The sequence below is a fragment of the Protobothrops mucrosquamatus genome, unplaced genomic scaffold (genome assembly GCF_001527695.2).
Source record: "Protobothrops mucrosquamatus isolate PMUCROS unplaced genomic scaffold, P.Mucros_1.0 scaffold_101, whole genome shotgun sequence".
Classification (NCBI taxonomy): domain Eukaryota; kingdom Metazoa; phylum Chordata; class Lepidosauria; order Squamata; family Viperidae; genus Protobothrops; species Protobothrops mucrosquamatus.
The window spans coordinates 174,768-198,892 of NW_015386177.1; the positions used below are offsets into that span (position 1 = coordinate 174,768).

At 45.3% G+C, this 24,125-nt stretch overlaps 2 protein-coding genes across 2 annotated transcripts in view; one reads left to right on the top strand and one right to left on the bottom strand.

Annotated features, from left to right (window-relative positions):
- DUSP16 (dual specificity phosphatase 16) overlaps nt 1–12,392 on the top strand; it is a 26,531-nt gene extending 14,139 nt beyond the window's left edge. Inside the window, exons 3-6 of the mRNA XM_015815462.1 lie at nt 7,419–7,582; nt 8,171–8,330; nt 9,786–9,909; nt 10,925–12,392. Of these exons, the coding sequence (XP_015670948.1) occupies nt 7,419–7,582; nt 8,171–8,330; nt 9,786–9,909; nt 10,925–12,107 (1,631 nt within the window). The 3' untranslated portion in view covers nt 12,108–12,392. The remainder of the gene's footprint in view (nt 1–7,418; nt 7,583–8,170; nt 8,331–9,785; nt 9,910–10,924) is intronic.
- A 6,663-nt stretch (nt 12,393–19,055) lies between these two features.
- The window catches only part of BORCS5 (BLOC-1 related complex subunit 5), a 16,188-nt gene continuing 11,118 nt past the window's right edge, over nt 19,056–24,125 (bottom strand). The window contains exons 2-3 of the mRNA XM_015815474.1: nt 22,102–22,259; nt 19,056–19,305 (exon numbers count right to left, since the gene is read on the bottom strand). Of these exons, the coding sequence (XP_015670960.1) occupies nt 19,072–19,305; nt 22,102–22,259 (392 nt within the window). The 3' untranslated portion in view covers nt 19,056–19,071. The remainder of the gene's footprint in view (nt 19,306–22,101; nt 22,260–24,125) is intronic.

Below are 24,125 nucleotides of genomic sequence, written 5' to 3' on the forward strand. Positions count from 1 at the left end.
AATATTTAAAACCCAATATAAAATCCACCCTAGGTCAGGTCCGCTTGCTGGAAGAGCCATGTCTTGAGGGCGCGACGGAAGGTAAGGAGATCCGGAATTATCCGGATCTCGGGGGGTAGTTCATTCCAGAGGGTAGGGGCACCCACAGAGAAGGCCCTCCCCCTGGGGGTCGCCAGCCGACACTGCTTGGCCGACGGCAAGTGCAAACAATTCTTAAAGACAGATGTTCCTGGGGGCTCCCATCCATCCATATGCCAAGCCCATATTTTTAGATTCTGAATGAGGGTATCTATTTATTTAAATATTTCAACAATCATTTATGTAGTTGACTGGAGGGGGGGAGTTCTATTGCCTACCAAGTAGCCTTTACCCAAATTAAGATAAGATAACCTTTATTGTCATTTTTACTGTGGGCACAACGACACACATCAAAAATGAAATTTAATTGCCTGCTCTCAAAGTGAACACTTACATGACACACACCCAAACCTACTATATACAACATATGTATAGACCTACACCCCTACATATACATAACATATGAATATTAAACACTGTCCATCTTGAATATGTAATGGAAGGAGCCATTCTGAGATGCTTCCATACACTTGGATATTTCACCAAATCCAAGAGTCAATCAAAAGACGCAAGGGATGATCATCTCTGGGCTTAGGGGAGCATTTTGGAAATAGGCAAGAGAGTGACTATTTTCCATGGGTTATCAGAGAGTGGCCTAGCTTTAAAGAGCAAACATGATTAGCCAAGTGGCGAGAAATCAGTAAATAATCAAGAGTAAACAATCTGGATCCATTCCAGAATGCAATTTCTCCTAAGGGCCCATCTCTATAGCATCATTTAAAATTCCTAGACTGAGGTGATGTGACCACATTTAATACCCTTAATGGAAGATGTGACTGTGCTCAAGTATCTTATGATGGTAATAAGCAGCTAGGGTTAAATCATTGGTCCCTTTTGGGGCTCAGATCACCTTCTAATGAGGACAATCACATTAGTTCAGCATAAGCCATCTTTGTGAAACATCACGTTTGGATAAATATTTTGCAAAAGAAAGATCAATGTTCTTAACCAATGAATATTCCACCAGACAACCAAAGTTATGACCCTGAAGATCCATCAAGTTGGTCAGAGGTAGTTGTTTCTGCAGCTGTCAACACCTCCAGGAGCATGGGATTGATAATGAAAAATATTTCTTGGGGGAGATATTCCAGATGTCCATTCTTGCTTTTTGTCCACCTCAGCTGATGGGTTTTCTCCAAAGAGTCTTTTATCAGAGCCAGTTGAGGTGGGCCTCAGCTAAATTACCTCTCCACTCAAAGTTTTCATTTAGATCCATCTGATCATTTGTGGTTTGTCTTGAATGTGTTGACAATTAAGGTTAGCGATCAACTTTTCAAACAGATGTTTCCGCCTGCAGACCCAAGCCCAACTCAAACCTGACCTTGGCAGAAGATTTGAGGTTCCTGCCTTATGGAAGGTAGAACTTCCTTTCCTTCTGTGATAGACTTTCTGCTGTACGATTGAGGAGACATAAGGTTTTTCCACAATTGAGGTTATCTCCTTCTATAACCATCCGTCATGTTTTTAATAAATTCAATCTTTTTCTCTTTTGAATCTCGTTATGAGCACTGATTACCTTCCTCTCCCTCGGGAAAAGAACATTAGCTCAGCCTGATTGAAAATAATTATGTCTTGTGTCTTCATTTGTTTGTCTTTTCCTGAGAGACTATGCCAGTGTTTCTCAACCTTGACCATTTTAAGGCATGTGGACTTCAACTCCCAGAATTCCACAGCCAGCATTGCTGGCTGTGGAATTCTGGGAGTTGAAGTCCACATGCCTTAAAATTGTCAAGGTTGAGAAACACTGGACTATGCAGTTTGTGCTTTTGCTCTCTTTGAGATAAGCTGTTTATGCATCTTTAAAGGCCACAATCCCCAAAAAAAGTGCTCTTCATCTGAAAAATCATACGCAGAGTAAAACACTGATTGAAAAATATCAGCACTCTTTTATTATCCATTGCGACTAGGCTTCCATATGATTTCTTCCAGCCTATCAGATAGAATTTGGGGTCTTGGGAGCTGACATTTAATTACAGTTTATAATGTCATTTCCCTTTGTTGATACTATTCACTGCTATTTTCAAGATGACTGTTTTGGTTAAAAAGAGCCGTTGTTCTTCTGGTGGGCATTAAGACCAACATCAGGAGACTCACCTCAGCTTAGGAAAATGCAATGGTGTCTCGCGTGGGTCCCAGTATCATTTTCTTCCTGGTTTGCTCCGAGTTAAGTTTCCATTACTTCCAAGATCAAAGGAATTTATCCCTACCTGGTCCTATTTTGCTTGCTTCTCTAACAGCTCCTAAACCCCTGTTCTGCCCTGACATCTCAGTTTAAGATTTAAGCCAATCTATTATAGTACATTAGTAGCCAAGGGTTGGTTATAGACTGAGACCACCATCTGGGCAAAAAGAAGGAAATATTTAGCTATTCTATCTATGTCGGGCTTGGGGGATGGCAACAAAAATAATTTAAAACCCCCCACAGAAGCTGAAATAATCACAGGTAACGAGTAGGCTGGCTTGGTCGCTGAACAGTGAGAAACTGGCGAAGCGGGCACAGGAGCGCCTGCATGTTCTGCGTCACATGAGAAAAGTGCATCTTCCTTCCCCTGTCCTGACCACCTTCTACAGTGGGACGATCGAGAGCATCCTGTCATACAGCATCACAGTCTGGGTTAGAAGCATCCCTGCTTCAGACAGGAAGGCGGTGCAGAGAGTGGTGAGGACAGCAGAAAAGATCATTGGCAGCTCCCTCCCTCCCATCCAGGACACAGCACAGAAGTGTTGCTTGAGCAGGGTCCGCAAGATTGTATGGGACACTACACATCCTCTTCATGACCTGTTTTCCTTGTTACCTCTGGGAGGAGGGGGCTCCGTGGTATCCGAAGCAGAACATCCAGATTCAGACATAGTTTCATTCCATACAGCATTAACCTTGCGAACTCTCAAGCTTCCTCCTTCCGCTATATATTCAAGATGGACAGTATTTAATATTTATTTGCTATGTATACGTAGGGGTGTGGGTCTATACGTATGTTGTACATAGTATGTTTAGGTGTGTGTCATGTATGTGTTTCACTTTGAGAGCGGGCAACTAAATTTCATTTTTGATGTGTGCCGTTGTGCCCACAGTAAAAAAATGAGAATAAAGGTTATCTTATCTTATCTTATCTTATCTTATCTTATCTTATCAATCTTATCAGAAGCTCAGGGTTCTCTCAAAGGAGGCCTGGTCACCTTCACTTCCTAAATCATTAGATTGGATTAGATTAGACTGAATTAGATTGCATTGGATTAGATTAGATTAGATCAGATCAGATTATTGCTAATCTCCTGGAAGGAGATAACATGGAAGTCATGTTACCTGAGTTTCTCCTGGCTAAATACTTCAGTTCCTACAGGCTTCTTCTTTAGCTTTGCTACTCACTTGAACCCTTCGGTCCACCCCAGTTGTCTGCTGGCTTCGCCTTTTGGACAGCAAGATCTGGAAACTATGTTTGCTGGCATCTCCGATCTGACTGTGGCGTAGTTTGGATGAATTTTGCAAAAACAAAGACATTGAAATGAAAAGCTCCAAGACGTATCGCAGTGTTTTTGATCTGGGGAGACATCTCTTTGTTTCCGTCAGGGTGGGAGATGCCTGGAGCTGGCTTTTAAAAATTCAAAACATCTGTGCGTAGTAGCTAGAGCAAGAAACGATAATTATTTATTCTCTACCACTGAACTCTTTTAATCTACTTCTCTGCGACTTGTTTCTTTCTTTCATGAGTAATGGAGGGTAGTCATCAAGTTAACCACCCGATCCACTTCAGGAATGAACTGCTAATACAGAGGTCTTCAAACATGGCCCTTTCATGACTTGTGGACTTCATATTCCAGAATTCCTCAGCACAGCTGGCTGGGGAATTCTGGGAGTTGAAGTCCACCCATGTTAAAATTGCCAAGGTGGAGAAACACTAGTTTAGGGGGCAGAAAAGGTGAAAACAGATACAGATATGTACGCTTCTTTTTCTCCCATGCTGTTCCTAAGGGATAACTGCTGTCAGTTCGGCACTGTTGAGAATTCCTTGAAGGAAAACACATGGATCTTGAACTTGATCTTGCCCTAGTCAGAGGAAAAACATGGGCGTTAATCAGAGTGAGGCTTTGAAACCCACTCCCCAGTTTTTCTCCCCATGCTCAACAGCCAGATCATTAAAGACTTGGAAAGCCCACAAGCCTAGATTGTGTGTGCAAAGTTACAGGAGGTGTTGGATTTCTGAAAAACAAAAGCTGTTGGAGTTTTCTTCACCACAAAAGGCTTTTGGCGCCTTGAGTTGGTTTCATGAAACACCCCTCTGAGAATTGCAGCCACAAGTAATAAACTCAACCAGCCAGCGCTGGAAATGCTGCATGTTGTATTAACACGGGGAAATATTCAGAAACCACCAACTAAATAAAACAGCTGGAAGTCGGTTAGTGACAGACTAAAGGCCCACGGATTAAGAAAAAAAACCCTAAAATCTCTGTTTTTACCAAATTGATAAAGAGAATGGAGAGTATTCTTGAACCTCGCAAGCTGAGGTGTCTTGTCCTAAACAAAATGGTAAGAAATAGCTTGACAAAATGGACATTTTCCTCTGTGTTGGTGATGTTCGTTAACATACTCTCCTTGATGGAAAATCAGATATCTCCAATAAAGTGCAATTGTCCAGGACGCCCTCTGCCACTTAAATTTTGGCATTTCCTTCTGCAAAATTCGACTCTCCTATAAGTCAAATTCCAAGCTTGACAACTTTGTGATCATAACTGCATGGTTTTGCTGGGTTGCAGTTTAGTAAATATTAATTTCTACATAAAAAAACTTACTACTACAGGAACTAATGCGACAGTAATATTAGTTACTATTCTGTAACTAATGCTGGCTGAGGAATTCTGGGAGTTGAAGTCTACAAGTCATAAAAGGGCCAAGTTTGAAGACCCCTGTTGTAAGGTCATGTTTGTTTCAACAGTGATGGTACATTCCCAAATTGTTTTCCATTTTTCCAAGCGTGGTGTGTTTTTCAAGGTCTTTTGCCTTGACTTTATATGTTCAAAATATTTAAGTTTGAGTTTTGTTTTAGTGCTTCTGGCGAGCTATCTACGTTTATTTTGTCTATTATTTGTTCTTGTTCAGTCTGATGTGTTCTCAGCAATATTCCCCAGTATCACAATTAACAATCAGTTGTTCTGCACTCAGCCCTTCCGATGGTTCATGGTTCATTTTTCACGGCCGTACACTATCGCCGGGAGGGCCAAGGCCTTGATAAAATGGATCTTTGCTATCGGTGTGTTGTTTTCTGCCCTTCAATATTTTGTCTAGATCTGCCAAAGTCTTTGTCCTAAAAAGCAGACATATTTTTTTTCATGACTCCACTCACCATCCCTACAAAAATTTGGGCTAAAGTTTGATGCCTCTATTCTTCCTCTCTATTTACCATGGGTTGACATTGTCCACGGATACAATCTTAGTTTGTTTGGGATAAACGTTAAGCAGCAGACCAGCTTTTACCAACTGTATCTTTTCACCGTCGACAAGTTCCAGCCATTGGAGAGCTCTCCTCTACACAGCTGAGGTTGTTAATACGTCTTGCAACCTTTTAAATTCCAATTCCTCTTCCTTCTAGTCCAGGGGTCCTCAAACTTGGCCCTTTTATGACATGCTGGCTGAGGAATTCTGGGAGTTGAAGTCCACAAGTCATAAAAGGGCCAAGTTTGAAGACCCCTGTTCTAGTCCAACAGGTCTCATGATGTAGAGCACAGTGTACAATCCTGGGTCACTCCTTCCCATCTGTGGTTATTTAATTAGGTAGAGGCAGAATAATTTCTGCAATTACGAAGAGATGAGAGGGAATAGAGCATGTGTGGTCAGGCAGTGGTCCTAGTTGAGTTCTAACTTGGCTCTTCGGTTGTGATGTAAGAGTCTGAGGTTGGTCCACGAGGCTTAAATGGACTTTGAATCTCTTTCTCATTATTCTTATAAACATTTGATCATGAACATAGAAGTGAATACAACTGAGCAATAATTTGAACTTTCTGCCCAGTAGCAACTCTCACGCACTCATTAATTCACATGCATGCACGTTTGTACATTTGGTTTAACCCTCGCTGTTTTTGTAATATAATTATGTATTTCCAGTGATTTGCAACTCCAGTGGTATTGAGATTGGAGTTGAGTTCTCATGTTAACCCAGAGGGTGGACATGATAAGAGTCCATAAATAATCCAATGTGCCTGAAATAACATGACAAATTAGGTTGTGTTACTGAATTGCAGAGGGGGCACCACAACAGTGGGGGAAAAATTGGGTTTATTTGATCGTTGGCATCATTTCTTTTAGGTCATATCCTTAAAACTATTCACTGTCCTCATCCAAAAATTATAACATTAGTCTCTTAGGTTGATGGTATGTCCCTTTTTAAATATTTCTCTTTTTTTGATAGCATAAATAAGGAATTCTGGGAATTGATGTCCACACATCTTAAAGTGGCCAAGTTTGAAACATACAGGGCCAGTATTTCAGAGGTGGGAGGCCTGTCCTGTTCTGCTTTCGTGGACCTGGAGGGCCAATTTAATCAATCAGATCTTTCTCCAAGTTAGAAACTTAAGTAGTAACAGCAGAATTCTGCATTTGCTATAAGACCTTTCATGCTTACATGAGGCTTTACTTTAACGCTAAGTCAATCTAGATAAGTGTGATAGATGACAATTCTGAACTCAGATTGGAGTCCTAAAGCAACACTGTAGTTAACGCGCCCAATTCCCGCACAGATGCATGGAATAAGCCATAATAACATTGTGGGCACCAAAAATATACATAACCTGTGTCATATTCCTGGTGACATCATAACAGAATTGACAGGGCTGAATGCGAGTTCTCCTATAGGTGAATGGAACTTGCAATGTGCATATCAAAAACATGTTGCACAATTGTAAAGAATTTGGGGAGCTGGTTGTTGAGAGACGGGTTGTCAAACGGAGGAGAGAACCAGAGTCTCCTTGAATTTTGTGAATTTTGTGTGAATTTTGCAGTTGGAGGGACTTTTTGAGAAGTTCTTGTTGAAGTGGCAAGGGCTTCCATTGGTGTTTGGGAAGATTTTGCTCTTTCTTGATGTCAAAGTGTTTCTCTGGAGAATATATTCTGTGTGGTTTCGCCTTTTCAGCTGCCCTGAAGATAAAAGCAAAAAAAAAATGTGTCGGGAGAAGAAATACTGAGGCTACCCTGAACTTCATTAGCAAATTAGGGAAGCGATTTGAGTTGGATGTTGCTGTTACTACTATCTGAAATGAAGACTGGAAAACCGTGCGCTTCTTTCTTCTAGGTGGATTTGCCGAATTTTCCAACTGTTTCCCGGGCCTTTGCGAAGGAAAATCTATCCTGGTGCCTTCTTGTATTTCTCAGCCTTGCTTACCGGTTTCCAACACGGGGCCCACCCGGATCCTCCCCCACCTTTATCTGGGGTGCCAGAGAGATGTCCTCAACAAGGTAGGCAGGCAACGGGACGGGGAGAGATCACGGTGCCCTTGAGCCCCGTAGCAAACAGGGCAGGGCAAGGGTTCATCAGCCCCCTAAGCACTTGGCAAATTGGGGCCATCCTTGGTTATAGGTAATGCAAACTCAAGGAAGACACTGGGTCATGTAGGACATCTCTGTTGCCTCTCTCACTTGAGTAGGGTGGACACACTTTGGATCCCTTTCCTGTAACAGTGTAATCTGGTGGGATCTGCCAATCCTTCCTATTAGTCAGGGGTCTTCAAACTTGGCCCTTTTATGACTTGTGGACTTCAACTCCCAGAATTCCTCAGCCAGCTTTGCTGGCTGAGGAATTCTGGGAGTTGAGGTCCACAAGTCATAAAAGGGCCAAGTTTGAAGACCCCTGCTATTAGTGATGGCTTCCCCCCTACCACTCTTCCGATGTTTTGGCCCCATCGCAGGTGGCCTTTGGAAGGCTTGAAGAGGGGTGGGATTTCTCCAAGCACCGTGGCTTGGATGAGGAATCTCCCACCTCTGGAGAGCAGGGATGTGAGCCGGGTGAAGATTAAAGTTATTTATGAATAAGGCTTCTTTTCACAGGAGCTAATGCAACAGAATGAGATTGGCTACGTATTAAACGCCAGCAACACGTGTCCCAAACCCGACTTCATCCCAGAATCCCACTTCTTAAGGGTGCCGGTGAACGACAGCTTCTGCGAGAAAATCTTTCCGTGGCTGGACAAGTCCGTGGACTTCATAGGTAAAGGTCTGAGTTTGAGCAGGGGTCTCTTTCCAACTCCAAGAACGCATTTCCATCCCGTTTTCAGGCGCAGGTGTCTAAGGATTGAGAAAGGGCTCCCATCTCAGCAGCAGCAAAGACGTTAAGGAAAGGTCAAAAGGCAAGCGTGTTGTTGTTAGTTGCGAAGTCGTGTCCGACCCATCGCGACTCCATGGACAACGTTCCTCCGGGCCTTCCTGTCCTCTACCATCTTCTGGAGTCCATTGAAGCTCATGCCTCCTGCTTCAGTGACTCCATCCAGCCACCTCCTTCTCTGTTGTCCCCTTCTTCTCTTGCCCTCCATCTTTCCCAGCATCAGGCTCTTCTCCAGGGAGTCCAAGACAAGCGTAGTGGCTTTTTTTAGCCACCACTCTTTTTTAACTTGTAGCTGCTATCTTGACGTTCTGATTCCCTCTTGCAGATGCCCCTGGTGTAGCAGAGAAGCCAGCCTGTCACAATTATTAGGGACTGGAGTGGCACCCGGTTGCCAATTCCTTAAGTTAGTTGGGTCTTTCCCATGTGCCTGCTTTCCATAAATGCTGAGTTGATACATGATCACAGGAAAAGCATGCTTGGTTTTTAGGAGTGCCTTGGATTACCTTTTGAACATGATAAGTTCCTTCTTCTCCCATTCCCACCATTTTCTCAGGGATGTTTTTATAGCTAATTTGTTTAAAATAAATAAATAAATAAATAAATAAATAAATAAATAACAACAACAACAACAACAATAATAATAATAAAAAAGTTGGAAGAGACCTTGGAGGTCGTCAAGTCCAACCCCCTGCTCAGGTAGGAAACCCTATACCATTTCAGACAAATAATAATAATAATAATAATAAAAAGTTGGAAGGGACCTTGGAGGTCATCTAGTCCAACCCCCTGCTCAGGCAGGAAACCCTACATCATTTCGGACAAATGGCTGTCCAATCTCTTCTTAAAAACTTCCAGTGTTGGAGCATTCACAACTTCTGGAGGCAAGTAGTTCCACTGGTTAATTGTTCTAACTGTCAGGAAGTTTCTCCTTAGTTCTAGGTGTTATAAAAGTGTTATAAAAGAGTGAACATAGGGGTGTCAACCATCTTGGCTCTTTGGATCACATCTTGCAAATACCCCCTGGATAAACAGGAGATTCAGTCTAGACCAGGGGTAGGCAACCTGGGCTCTTTTATGACTGGTGGACTTCAACTCCCAGAATTCCTGAGCCAGCATGGCTCAGCTTGGAAACCTCTCCCTGTCCCCTCAGTGTGGCTGACTCAGGAATTCTGGGAGTTGAAGTCCACCAGTCATAAAAGGGCCGAGTTTGAAGACCCCTGAAATAGCTCCTCTCTCTACTTCTCCCATCAACAAGGATGATTCTGATTCTCTATGGGCTTCTGATTTTCCTCCTCTTTGGAGTATCCCAGATTGATTTTTGTTTCTCTTTGCTTGCCACAGAAAAAGCAAAAGCTTCGAACGGTTGTGTCCTAGTCCACTGTTTAGCTGGAATATCCCGCTCAGCCACAATTGCCATTGCCTATATAATGAAAAGGATGGATATGTCCTTAGATGAGGCCTACAGGTAAGGAAGGGGAAAGAGCTCTTTTCATCCTGAAGAAACTCATCCAGGCAGGTGGGACATAAGTATTTCCAGCGTCCTGGTTGGAAAAATGGCTTCCATGTGGTCAGGGCAGATCAGTTGCAGAAGGCCGGGACTGGACATGGATGAATAGATAGATAGATAGATAGATAGATAGATAGATAGATAGATAGATAGATAGATAGATAGATAGATAGATAGATGATAGATAGATTAGATAGATAGATAGATAGATAGATAGATAGATAGATAGATAGATAGATAGATGATAGATAGATTAGATAGATAGATAGATGATAGATTAGATAGATAGATGATAGATAGATAGATAGATAGATAGATAGATAGATAGATAGATAAGATAGATAGATTAGATAGATAGATGATAGATAGATAGATGATAGATAGATAGATAGATAGATAGATAGATAGATAGATAGACAGACAGACAGACAGAGATAGATAGATAGATAGAGAGAGAGAGAGAGATAGAGAGATAGATAGATAGATAGGTACGTAGATAGATAGATAGATAGATAGATAGATAGATAGATAGATAGATAGATAGATAGATAGATGATAAATGGGTGGGTGGAGGGATAGATAGATAGATAGATGATGGATGGATAGATAGATAGATAGATAGATAGATAGATAGATAGATAGATAGATAGATAGGATGCAGATAATAGTCGATAGATAGACTGATTCATAAAAGAATGATTTCGAAGAAGAATTGGAAGGAGAGCAAAGAGCCCTGCGTGCCATTGCCAGATCATTATTTAAGGAAGCAGAACCTACGTGGACGGTCAAAGGTCACTCTGCTTTCAAACAAGGGTGTGTTTTAAATAGTTGCACAATGGGTGACCTTAGATTACCTTGGAACGTAATTCTCGCAGCCTCGCCAACCTCAGGGAATATTTTGCACGCACAATTCAGGCCTGGAGCTCAAGGTCCATCGGCTGAATTCCCTTTTTCGTTTTGAAATTCCCTTTAGGTTTGTGAAGGAGAAGAGGCCCACCATTTCTCCGAACTTCAACTTCCTCGGTCAACTTCTGGACTTTGAAAAGAAGATCCAGAGCCAGGGGGGCAGCAGTGGACTCGTTAGCAAGCTCAAGCTTTTGCATTTGGAAAACGGCAGCAACCACGGAGCAGGCGGTGGGCCCCCCACCATCCTGCGGGCCTCTTCTCTGCTGGGTGCTTCCTCTACCTCAGAGAACGTGGAGCAGAACCCCCCACAGCCGGGAAACCCACCGGCTCCCCCCTCTCTGCCCCCTGGAGAGGGCAGCCCCTCGGTGCAAGGCAGAACTGGATTAAACGTCCCCTCCGATAAAGTGGAAGACAGCAACCGATTGAAGCGCTCCTTCTCCTTGGATATCAAGTCTGTCTCTTGCGCCAGCAGCAGCAGCAGTGCCTGCCTGACCGCTTCGGGACCAGGATGCCCCTCCCTGGACGGGGACGTGCTGGAGTACTACAAGCATTCGGCCACTTTGGAAGCGGGCAGCAAACTGTGCCAGTTCTCTCCGGTCCAGGAGGTTTCGGAACAGACGCCCGAGGGTAGTCCGGGCAAGGAGCAGGCCAAACTGCCGGAGAAGCCCCAGCAGGGCTGGCAGCTGGACAGCCAGGGCAAGCGGCAGCATTTGGGCAGGACGGCCTGTCCCGCTCAGCGGTCGTCCTTGTACCCGCTGCATCGAAGCGGCAGCATGGAAGACAACTACAGAACCAACTTCCTCTTTGGCCTTTCCACCAGCCAGCAGCACCTGGCCAAGTCTGCCGCCGGGCTGGGTCTGAAAGGCTGGCATTCGGACATCTTATCCCCTCCAACCTCCGCGGCGTCCCTGACCGGCAGCTGGTATTTCACTGCCGACCCCTCCCATATTTATTCCGCTTCCGCCATATACGGGGGCAGCCCCGCTTACTCGGCCTTCAGCTGCAGCCAGCTGCCCACGGGGTGCGAGCAGGCGTACGGCGTGCGGAGGAGAGAGAAGCACGGGGAGCGGGGCGACTCCCGGCGCAGCTGGCACGAGGAGAGCTCTTTCGAGAAGCAGTTCAAGCGGCGGAGTTGCCAGATGGAATTTGGGGAGAGTATCATGTCAGAGAACAGGTCCCGGGAAGAGCTGGGCAAAATGGGCAGCCAGTCCAGCTTTTCGGGCAGCATGGAGATTATTGAAGTATCTTGACTCTCTTCGACGATTTCTCCCCCCCCCTCTCATTCCTTCTGTCCCAATTTTTCTATAAAACAATTCCCTGTAAATCTGAAATTTCAGAATACTGTTCGGCTTCAGTATGGACGAAATTAAGAAAATCGGTGGTGCGTGCGGTGCGTGCGTGTGGCTTTGTGCGTGCGCGTGCACACACACAGGCCCATGAGTGTATTCGAGAGAGATTAAATGGTAAGTTTAATTTTTGCAACAGACAATCAGCTCTTTTCTTGCCTTGCGTGTTCTCGTCACCTGAAGGCAAAATAAAATAAAAAATAAAAAATGCAGCTATTCTCCTAAGTTTCCCTTAACAAACGAAGCGGTGGCTGGCAAAGTGGCCCATCCTTATTGTCTTTAATGAATCAGCCTTTGTTAAGCAGACGGGATGTTCGTTCGTTCGTTTCTACTCAAGTTTTGATGGAAAGGTGTGACTGAAAACGGAGTTTGCGCTCTCTGCTGTTGTAAATTTTTTCAAGAAACGCGTCTTAACGGAGATTCTCGGTCATCCAGGTGGCATTGTCTGGAAACTGAATGATGGGCAACTGGGCTACTTTTCTTTTGGGTTTGAAACGGTTCGCAGTTTGGAAGCTACTTGGATAAGGCGCGAAATGTTTCAAACCCCCCCAAAAAAGAGAAAAGTCCGGTTTCCCAAGAAACACGTCTCGATGGGAGCGGAGACAGACGTCAAGACATGAGCTATTTGCACAGCCATTGTATGAGTGCCACCTTAGTAGACGGCCTTCTTTAAATTGCTTGGTCAGCATCTTAAAATGAGGGGGGAAAATCCAAGCAGACTTTTTCAGGTTCTGGATGTGTTGCTAACTCTTGGTGAGGACTAACCTGTTAGACCAGTGGTTCTCAACCTTTTTAATGCCGTGACCCCAACCGGTCGTAAGTTGAGGACTAAACCGGTCGTAAGTCGAGGACTAAACCGGTCATAAGTCGAGGACTACCCAACCGGTCGTAAGTCGAGGACTTTCCCTGCCTGGGAGCGCCGCACATGCGTGGTTCCGCCCCCTGTGCCGGCCGAGGCGTAGCTGGCAAGCGGCAGAGACGGAGCAGGCCGACCACCAGCTGGCCCAGCCCAAGGGAGGTAAGGCACCCGCCGGAAAAGGGGGAAAAAATGGCGGACAGCCTTGCTTGGCGACCCCCGTGAAATGGTCGATCGACCCCAAATGGGGTCGCGACCCATAGGTTGAGAACCGCTGTGTTAGACTGCAAGCTGTTCCACATGCACATTTTCATGTTTGTGTCTTAATTTGTGTCTAATATTCAAGGTACACAATATGCCTGCAACTGAGACCCTAGACTGGCTGTTAGGCAGATGCCTGAACTGTATCTGGGAGACTTACACCCTCCTCACCCGGGTCTACCAAGGACATTTACTCAGGAAGTGCCCAACAATTTCCACGATCCCAGCCCTCAAAGCATAGCCCCACTTCTAGGCCCAGACATTGGCAAGCCAAGCAGGGATGCAAAACGAGGGGACATTTTTGGTGCTCTTGTTTTGTGTGTGTGTGTGTGTGTGTTAGGGATGCATCAGAGGGGTCCCATTCCGTACTTCCAGTCAGTACAGGTGGAATGTAAAGCACAAGCAACAGAAGTAAGTTGTATCTGAAAGGGATCAATTTACCATCCTGAACTTCAAAATGTAGATTATCTACTCTCAGTACAGGCTACTTTCCCTGTAATAGTCCCATTTAAGAGCGCTATAACGTCAACTGACGTCATGATTTTCACCGGTGACCCATCTGCACTTACTTAATTTATCATACGTAGCTTGTCACTCTGCCCTGGAAATACCCATCAGCATCTCTAGAGAGGGCACAGGAGTTCAGCTCTGGTTCACTGGGGAACCTTAATTTACGAGTGAAAATGTAGGGGGGAAAAAAATGGGAAAGGAGGAGAGAGGACTTCCAAGCCCTGGACCCTCTCGACAAAGCCCGTTCTCTTGCGGCCCGAAGCGGAGACCACCCAGAAAGAAGAAGGCAGATGCTGCATCAGGTTATCTATGTTTTGCATGTTTATTAATAAATATGTCAAGTAATGACCAGACACTGTTCACAGAAGGAAATTCAAGGCAAGGCCAAAAACAAAAATAAAAACGACAAAAACACTGTATTTTCCACAAAGGAAAATACATGCATTTTCTGCAGAGTTTTCAAGAAACTACTTAAATACCCTCCTACTTTCCCTATTCTGCATTTAAGACCTCAGATTAACCCCTTTCGGTACACTTAAAACATTCCTGAGGAACCGCAGAAAAAACAACAACCATCTAGCAGTTCGTTTTCTAATGCCCAATTTGGAATAAAGCAAGATATGTTTTTAGGAATCCGGGATATACGGCTATCAAGAGGCAGCTCTTGATTGATCATGATGGAGAACACCGCCTACCCCAGGGGTAGGCCACCTTGGCTCTTTTATGACTCGTGGACTTCAACTCCCAGAATTCCTGAGCCAGCTGTGCTGGCTCAGGAATTCTGGGAGTTGAAGTCCACGAGTCATAAAAGAGCCAAGGTTGCCTACCCCTGGCCTACCCAGACTGGTTCAGTGCTGGAGGAGGCGTATTGCGATAAATAGAAGTGGCACACAAGTCCATGTGGGACTTCTCTTCCTGCCTGGGAGTCTGCACATCGCTGCTTTCTCTCTGGCTCAGGACCGCCTGGTGTGTCGAAGGAAATCGGCACTGAAAGCTTCAACCACATCCAGTATTTTCTGAATTTCAAGGTGGGTGACCCATTGAGCCCCTAGGAGTAACTTGTGCCAGCATTTATTCCAGGGGGGTTGATATAGCCTTTCCAAGACTCTTGCAGTCCCAAATTTACCTGTAGCGTGCCCAGGGAGAGCCAGTGTCTTAGCATCAATCAGATATGTGGCAGCTTTGTGAAAATTGGGCTGGAATAGGAAATGACATTTAAAAATTTGTTTTCATTCTCTAAACGGCCATAGTGGGTTTTAGTGACAAGAACTATGGTGTGAGTTTGTATTAAGCAAATGAGGTTGAATTTACAAAATAAGAAAGTGGGTGTAATGATATTCTGCTAGAAGATAACTGTTTATAACACTGCTGCCAAAGGATATATAACCAGTTTACACATTTTTGTTAGAAACATAAACTCCTAACAAGTATGTTTTTCTAAATATATCTTTGGCCCAACAAATCAACTTGAGGTATGCTCTTGGCTGTTAATTCTTGACTAGAGTTTTATGCAATAAAATGTGAATGCAGTTTTATTGCATTTAATATGTATTCATTTTAAATCAATCAAAAGAGAATATTTTGCAGAGAAGAGCAGCCGGAAGTTGGGGACTTTCAGAATGACAACTACAGTAAATCTTTTCCTGGTGATTAGAACAGACTTGCCAAATAAAAAAAAATTAAAATACCTCTGTAAAGCAACATTGTGTAATGTTTATTAAATATGCATCTGCTACCATTTCAACCATAGCTCTCATAGGAGTTTCCCATAACAACACAAGTTATCTAAACGATTTCAGATGAAAAAAAAAAATTGCACCGTGCTAGAATAGCAAATAGTTCTTTTTTATATACATAAAAAAAGAAGAAGAAAAAATGTGACACACTATCAACTGTCCGAAACTGTCAGCCCCAAAACCTGTGGAAGGAAAAGCTTCGTAATCAGCTCTGATAGCCCAAAGACGGAGGACGGCAAGAGGACGAGGCCCCCACAGCGATATTCCCCCAGCCAGTTTCCAGTCTGCATTTGGAACCATGTTGGGGAAAGAGATCGCCATGATTCTTTTAATCACCTTGGAAGAAAAGAGCATCCAAACACTTGACAGGGTGTTCTGCAGTTTTTTTATTTCCAGGCACTCCCTTCCATTGTTATTGTCAAGAGAACTTAAGTGTTTCCAACGATGAAAGGAATTGCGTTTCTTCCATGAAGAGCTACGGATGGTCAGTTTTGACCTTCCCCAACCTGGTTCCCGACCATGGTCAACCTCCATGGTCTCTGGGAATTCCAGGCAGCCTTGAATCAGGCCAAACCTGAGCAGGGCTTGGGAGTTTTGTCCTGGTGACAGGATTGTGTGTTCCTGGGTGGAAGGAGGTCTGGGCAGGGAAAGGGGTTGACGGAATCCTTAAGGGAGCAGGTGATGATATGTTTCACTTGCCTCCGTCTTTGAGCACTAAGAATCTGGGTGTCCGTACCTTATTGGGGGGCGGGGCCAGCTGTCAAGAAGAAGGGGTGTGTTGGACGACTCTCCGGAGCATCCACACTCGCTTTCGACCGTTTGACGGACCCTTTGAGGTCCCGGATTTCTTGGAGGGCGATCCGAAAGCAGGAGGCGTCCTGAGGAGCGATGAAACCGCCGCCGGTTCTAGTCGCCTGAGTCCCTTTCGGAACCTTTCGGCTCGCCTCTTTCCACTGCCGGAAATTACCGGCGCTTCTTTACTGTCGTCTGTCGACTGGCTGACATCGCCACTAGATCGCCCTATCTCTGCACTGTCTAAGTCAGTTTCATTAGGACCGCAGAATCATCCTCACTAGGTCACTTTTTACCCGCTGGAGGTTTCCTGGAAAGGTGTCCGTACCTTATTGAGGTAATAATAGTATTAAAAGGTACAAGGGAAACATGCTCCATGGCTTGGAATATGCCAATCGTTTGACCTCTGGTCCAGAGACTGCCCCCCAATTAAGTATTCTTTTCTCAAACAAAATGCAAAATTGACTCTACAGGTTTTGTCTCTGGAGACTGGGAGGCAACGGTGTCCTCACTGGCCGGTCCTGAAATCTGATGGTCTTTGTGGCAGAGAAAACAAAGCACGGAAACGAAAGATACTAGTCCTCCAATGGATTAGAGAGATGAGTTCAAGCACAATGTTTTTCAAGCCAGGCCAGTGCATCGATTCGGATGAATTCCTGAGAAGGGCAGATCACAGTCAATATAAAAATGGGGAAAAATCCACTCCTCCTTTTGTGGCAAAGCCACTAAGGTTATGACTAAAGTAGGTCAGTTTTAAATACGTAGACCAGTGATGGTGAACCTTTTAGAGACCGAGTGCCCAAACTGCAACCCAAAACCCACTTATTTATCGCCGGGTGCCAGGTGAGCGTGGCCCACTGGGTGGGCGTGGCTGTGGTGGTCATAGCAGGCTGGGTGGGTGTAGCCAAGGTGGGCGTGATTACCTCGATGTTGCTCATGGGGAGGGACGCCTGTGGGGGCCAGGCAGGGCTGGGGGAGATCCAGGGGGTCTCTGGCAGATGGGGTGGTGGGCAGGAGGCTCGTCCTGCGGGGTGAGGCGAGGCGAGGCAGGGCGGGGGTGCCATTGTCACAGGGAAAGGTGAGGCGGGGGCCAGGACAGCTGCTGCCTGACACCATCAGCCCCTGCACACAGAGGCCAGCGAGCGCATGGGTCCTGGGATGCATCCAGCCATGTGGGACCTCGGCAAGTTAGCGGGCAGCTGGTTGAAGAGGGACAGTTGCCATCTCCGGGGCATGGCCCACGTGCCCACAGAGAGGGCTCTGAGTGCCACCTCTGGCACGTGTGCCATAGGTTCGCCGCCACTGACGTAGGCTATTCTGACAGACGTTTCCAGCGCACGTGCAATTTTAGCTTTAATGCTGGGGAAAAATATATCACCAACACAGATAAAAGTGCAGAGGAAGAAAGAGAAACGGAGTACCCAGGGCAGGCTCTGCCCATGAATGATCTTGGACGGTGGGGAAGACCCATCCAGCTGCTGTAAGAATAAGGTAAATAAAGTGAGAATTCCCTGGCTTAGCTCTTTTCCAACTATTCCTTCGGCCACGAACCAAAAATAGCTCCTATTTCTTATAAAACAGAATTTTTTTATTAGCAATCTTGGCAACTCAAGGAGACCTGCATGGATTCAGAAAGTCTCTTGAGGACAGGGGGGGGCAAAAGACAGACCCTTTCACGGGGGGGGGGGGGAGGGCCAGGAACTGCCTACCCGTGACAGTTCCACAACGCAAGCCACGCATTTAACCGCCCCGTAAACCGAGAAGTCCTTTAAGCACACAGCCAAACTGCACGGGGAGGGAAGTCCATTAGACCTCAAAAAAGAAATACATCCCACACAAGGTGCATTGTGTTGTGCAAGTGAGGTGGACAAGGCTCCTTTTGGCTTTGGACATTTCGCTAGAAACTGCAAAAAGCTACGCCCCGTTACCAGGAACCTCAAATCTTTCCGGTAGACAAATTTGGCCTTTCCTAAAAGTCCCGCTAATCATGCAGTGTTTCTCAACCTTGGCAACTTTACGATGTGTGGACTTCAACTCCCAGAATTCTCCAGCTAGCGTTGCTAGCTGGAGAATTCTGGGAGTTGAAGTCCACACATCGTAAAGTTGCCAAGGCTGAGAAACACTGCGCCTAATGCGTTTAACTAGCAGTCTCTCCCACCCAATGCCAAAAAAAATGAAAGGGTGTTTTTCAAAGGGTCTTATGGGGAACCAGTGTTTTTTTTTTATATATAGATCTTTATTAGGGATTACTCAACAAGATGGCAGCCGGTGAACAAAGACCCCTGAAAGCCCATTTGTCCACTATACCTGCTATCTTTTCTGGAAAGGGAGGCTAACATTTACAAGGCAGGCCACAGCGAGGCCCAAGAGTCTGTGCGAATTGACCGCATGCCCTCCACGGTGGTTTTAACACATCCTCCTTGGACAGTAGTCCCTGGAGGTCACAAGGTGTCCTAGAAATAAAAAGCTACAACTTGTGTGGTAGAAGGAAGGGAAGACAGAGATCTCAGCTCGATTAAAACCACACTCTGCAGGGGCAAGCAGGCGGGCAAAAGCCGCGGAAGTAGCCCAACGTGTGTCCTGGGCAGCGTGTCCTTCTAAGCGGCTGCCCTCTCCATCCATCCCCGGAGGGTCTTCTACTCACCCTGAGCCTGAAGCTTCAAGCAAGGTCCTGCAGTCAAAGCCTGGGAGGAGATGGCCGGGCGAACGGAAGCTACGATCTGAGCTCCCTGTTGTCCGGCTTCATGCAGAAGGGCTCCAGCCGCTCGTTCTCCGGCAGCAGGCCGTTCAGCCTCTCCATCAGCGGGACGGTTAGGTCAATGCCCATCTGGACGCGGCGGAGGATGGCCGACATCTCGTTGACCTTCTGGATCTGCTCAGCGTACTTGGCGTACCTTTTCTGGCGCTCCTGCATCAACGCGTACAGTGCCTCTACGGAAAGATCCATCTGTAAAAAAAACCAACGAAATAGCCCTTAGCGCTCTAGACTTATATACCGCTTCGTAATACTTTACAGCTCTCTCTGAGCGCTTTTACAGAGTCAGCACATTGCCCCCCCCCAACCATCTGGGTCCTCATTTGACCGAGCTCGGAAGGACGGAAGGCTGAGTCAACCTTGAGCCGGTCAAGATCGAACTGCTGGCGGTGGGCAGAGTCAGCCTGCGATGCTGCCTTCTAACCACTGCGCCACCAGGGCCAGACATGGGTTATTACGGTTCCCTTCCCGACAAGAAAAAGAATTTCTTTCTTCCTACAACTTGTGTGGCGACCCTAACCCTGACAAAACGACTCTGGGATGGGTTTTGAGAGACCCTATTGGCCATCACCATCACCATTAACAGATCCTCTCTCTGCAATTCTCTACATGGGGATGAGCACAAGAAATGACCAGAAATGACCCCCAGTCCTCAAAGTAAGCTGCCCGTGTGCCTAGCTGAGGAATTCTGGGAATTGAAGTCCACAAGTCATAAAAGGGCCAAGTTTGAAGACCCCTGCAATAAATGGTTGTTAACTTTCTTTTATCTATGTCAGGGGTGTCAAACTGCCGGCCCACAGGCTAGATGCGTCACGCCAAAACCGCACCACCATATTGCCGACAATGGGGAAAAAGTTGTGACACGTCACGTGACTGTTGTGAATTTGACACCCCTGATCTATGGGATCCCTAGGAGTACAAAATGACTTGATAGCACATAATCCAACAATGCATCAAAGCTTCTTGTCACTAGCAGGATTTTCTAGCGGTTGCTATAAAAATCACTGTTTTCTGAACCACTCTCCTGTTTCATCTTCCTCAGCCCACACTTCCAATTAGCAATCAATTCTAATTTTACCCATTTTTTTCTCCTCCCACTCCCAGAAAGTCACAAAGGGTGGGTGTCCCCCCAGGTGCTGGGCCAGGGAGAGCTTAGAGCCTGGGGATTGTATGACAGGGGGGCGGTTGAGGGTCAGGGGCCTGGTTTTCTTGGCTTTATTATTTTTGCAAGCTACCTAGAGTTCTGTGCTACAAGATGGGCACTGATATAATTCTTAGAAGTAAATAAATAAATTTTCCCACCTTGGTTTCCCCCAGAATTTAGTTATTGCCATTAGTTCTCTAATCATGTATTTATTACTGATCAAATCTTTATTTTATGCAGGATCTCTCTAGTAGCATCCAGTAAATATGCTGAGGTTTTCTAGGTTTGGAGCCGCATCGAATCCGGTCTCTGAAAGTTCAACCCCCTTCCGAGAAGGTAAACCGCTGCTCTTATTCCAGCCCGACACGCCGCTTTTCATGACCTCTGGAAGAGCTGGGCTCTCCGGGAGGGGAAAAAGAGGAAGCAATTTTCCAAGAGAAAATTGGATTATAGAGTATAGAGAGACGTTATATATTTTCTATACCCTAGTATTATAAGCCTATAATTTCCCAGCTCCTCTGCTTCCGATAATAACAGCATATTAGTCATCCTCAGAAATCCTAGATGCAGACACAGCTGGAAAGCTGGTGTATGTGTAGTGATCATTTATCATTAAAGCAAATGCTGGGTTCATTCCAGCGCATCAGGATGACTAATCCTCCTTTTGCTCCCAAGTACGCAATTTATCAAGCGCTGTCTTCCTTCTCTTCTTACTCTGGTTTTTTTTTTTTCTCCTTTCCATACAATCAATGTACCTTCTTGGCTATTTTAGAAATCCAGCTCAGTTGATACAAGCGAACTTGACATGAATTTCTTTGTTTCAAACTTAGAAAGTTTGTATAAACTGCATTTATTGTTTATTTTTTGCAAACTTGGGCTTTTGGTTTATTTACATTAATGACCTTTGCCCATCTTTGAGCTGGCAGAGAAATTCTTTTCCCCTCCCTGAAGAGAGACCGTTCAGAACAATTTGACTCACAGGCACCGAACGCAAGAATTTTAGCCAAAGTTTGTATTTTCTTCCAAGGTATGAAGAAAGAAAGAAAGAAAGAAAGAAAGAAAGAAAGAAAGAAAGAAAGAAAGAAAGAAAGAAAGAAAGAAGAGAGAGAGCCGAACGCAAGAATTTTAGCCAAAGTTTGTATTTTCTTCCAAGGTATGAAGAAAGAAAGAAAGAAAGAAAGAAAGAAAGAAAGAAAGAAAGAAAGAAAGAAAGAAAGAAAGAAAGAAAGAAAGAAAGAAAAAGAAAGAAGAGAGCCGAATGCAAGAATTTTAGCCAAAATTTGTATTTTCTTTGAAGGAAGGAAGGAAGGAAGGAAGGAAGGAAGGAAGGAGAGAGATAGAAAGAAAGAAAAAAAGAAAAGAGAGAGAGAGAAAAAGAAAGAAAAGAAAGAAGAGAAAGAAAGGAGAGAAAGAAAAGAGAGAGAAAGAAAGAGAGAAAGAAAGAAAAGAGAGAGAGAAAGAGAAAGAAAGAAAAGAGAAAGAAAGAGAAAGGAGAGAGAGAAAGAAAGAAAAGAGAGAGAGAGAGAGAGAGAGAGAGAGAGAGAGAGAAAGAAAGAAAGAAAGAAAGAAAGAAAGAAAGAAAGAAAGGAAGCAATTTTTCAGGGGAACAGAAAGTCCTCAAAATGTATAGTATCTATCCTGTCCTTGATCTCCTGAATTGCTGCTGCTGCTGCTGTCCTTAGATCCCCCCACTGTCCATTCCCCCCCCCCCAGTACCAGCATCCCTGCCCTGAACGTTTTCGTTTTGTATTTGGAACAACACACAAAGCATGCAAGCCAGTTCAGTGGGTGCAGTGGTTTGTGCGTGCATCATGCTGTACTTCGCCCCCCTAAGACCGTCGCACCTCTTTGATCCTCTTGACTAAAGCATTCTGGTCAAAGGCCACGGCTTCCGCGCACTGGTGAAGGTGATCCTGGTACCGGAGACACAGCTGGAGAACTTGCTGAGAATCCAACTTCTCTAGCTTAATGTTGGTCGGAGACATTTGCCCACTGAGAAGACCTGGAAAGGATGGGAGAGAAACACCGGCTAATGAAGGACGTCGCCAAGGACCAAAGGAGGAGAAAGAGAAAAACAAAACAAAACCAAAATGTCCAACTATTATCTCGCCTACGTGGTTGAGGTGGTTGAAAAGAGTGTTGCTCAACCTCGGCAACGTTGAAGATGTGTGGATTTCGATTCTCAGAATTCTAGGAGTTGGCGCCCCACGTCTTCCAAATTGCCAAGGCTGAGATATGTCGACTTTAAACAGGGCTAGGGTGACCCAGATAAGAGCTGAATTTTAGAATAATAATAATAATAATAAAAAGGCGTCTTTTATGGATAGTGGCACGGCAGCGATCATTTTAACCCATCCAGAATCTTCATTTCCACTCGTAATTAAAGAAAGACGCATCCAGGTAGTCCGTGATTTATGCCCACAATTTGAGCCCCAAATTTCTGTGAGTTTTATCCCATTTTATGACCTTTCTTGTCACAGTTGTTAAGTGAATCTAGGATGTAAAAAAATAAGGTCTGATTAGCCCAGGGGTCTGCAACCTGGACAACTTTAAGACTTGTGGACTTCAGCTCCCAGAATTCCTCAGCCAGCAAAGCTGGCTGAGGAATTCTGGGAGCTGAAGTCCACAAGTCTTAAAGTTGTCCAGGTTGCAGACCCCTGAATTAGCCCCTCAAGAGGTCAACTCTGCCTATCACAGTGGTTCTCAACCTTTTTAATGCCGTGACCCCAACCGGTCGTAAGTCGAGGACTAAACCGGTCGTGAGTCGAGGACTTTCCCTGCCCGGGAGTGCCGCGCATGCGTGGTTCCGCCCCCAGCGCTGGCCGAGGCGTAGCTGGCAAGCGGCAGAGACGGAGCAGGCCGACCACCAGCTGGCCCAGCCCAAGGGAGGTAAGGCACCCGCCGGAAAAGGGGGAAAAAATGGCGGACAGCCTTGCTTGGCGACCCCCGTGAAATGGTCGATCGACCCCAAATGGGGTCCCGACCCACAGGTTGAGAACCGCTGGCCTATCACGTAACAGAGTTCAGCTGATCTAAATCTCCAGAATGCTTTGATGCTGCTGTGGGCAGTCCTGGTGGCGACTTATTTTATTCCCCCGCAAACGCGTCAGGAAATTAAAAGCTGTAAAATGCACAGGAGCCCTCCAATCACAAGGGCTCCTTTTGACAGTGTTATCGTACAGTCACTATCTGCTGTCACGTCTCGCTGCGCAATTGCCTGGTCACAACACTTGCAGACAAAAGCAGACACCAGATTGGCAAAGGCTCACCCTATCGTGTTTTCCACTCGGCCTCCGCTGACAGGACGTTGCCAGACCGGTCTGATTCTGCTGAAATATACAGCTGTTTTTCTACCCAAAAGCAACAAAGCGGCTAAGCTAGGGGGAAAAACAAGCCACTTAAAATGAACAAAAACCGTTGCAAAAAAAGGTTGAATAAATTAGCATCCCAGGAAAGCACAAAAGAAGCGACAGGAGCAGGGGCAGCCAAGGGGGATGGATGGGAAGCTCTGAACAGACTGAAAAGTCATCCCTCCATCTCTTGAACGAAGAAGCGATCTCTTGGTAGAGCACAAATGCCAAAATGCAAAAGATAATAATAATAATAATAATAATAATAATAATAATAATAATAATAATAATAATAATAATAATAATAATAATAATAATAATAATCAGGGCTTTTTTTCAGCCGGAACGCGGCGGAACGGCGTTCCGGCACCTTTTTCCGGGCCGGCCGCACCGGAAATAGCCCCTCCCACACCGGAAATAGCCCCTCCCAAATTTTACTTGCATTCCTGTTCTCTAAAGGGGCGGTCCTAGGGTTTGATGAGGGCGTGGCCAGGTTTGAGTTCCGCCACCTTTTCTCC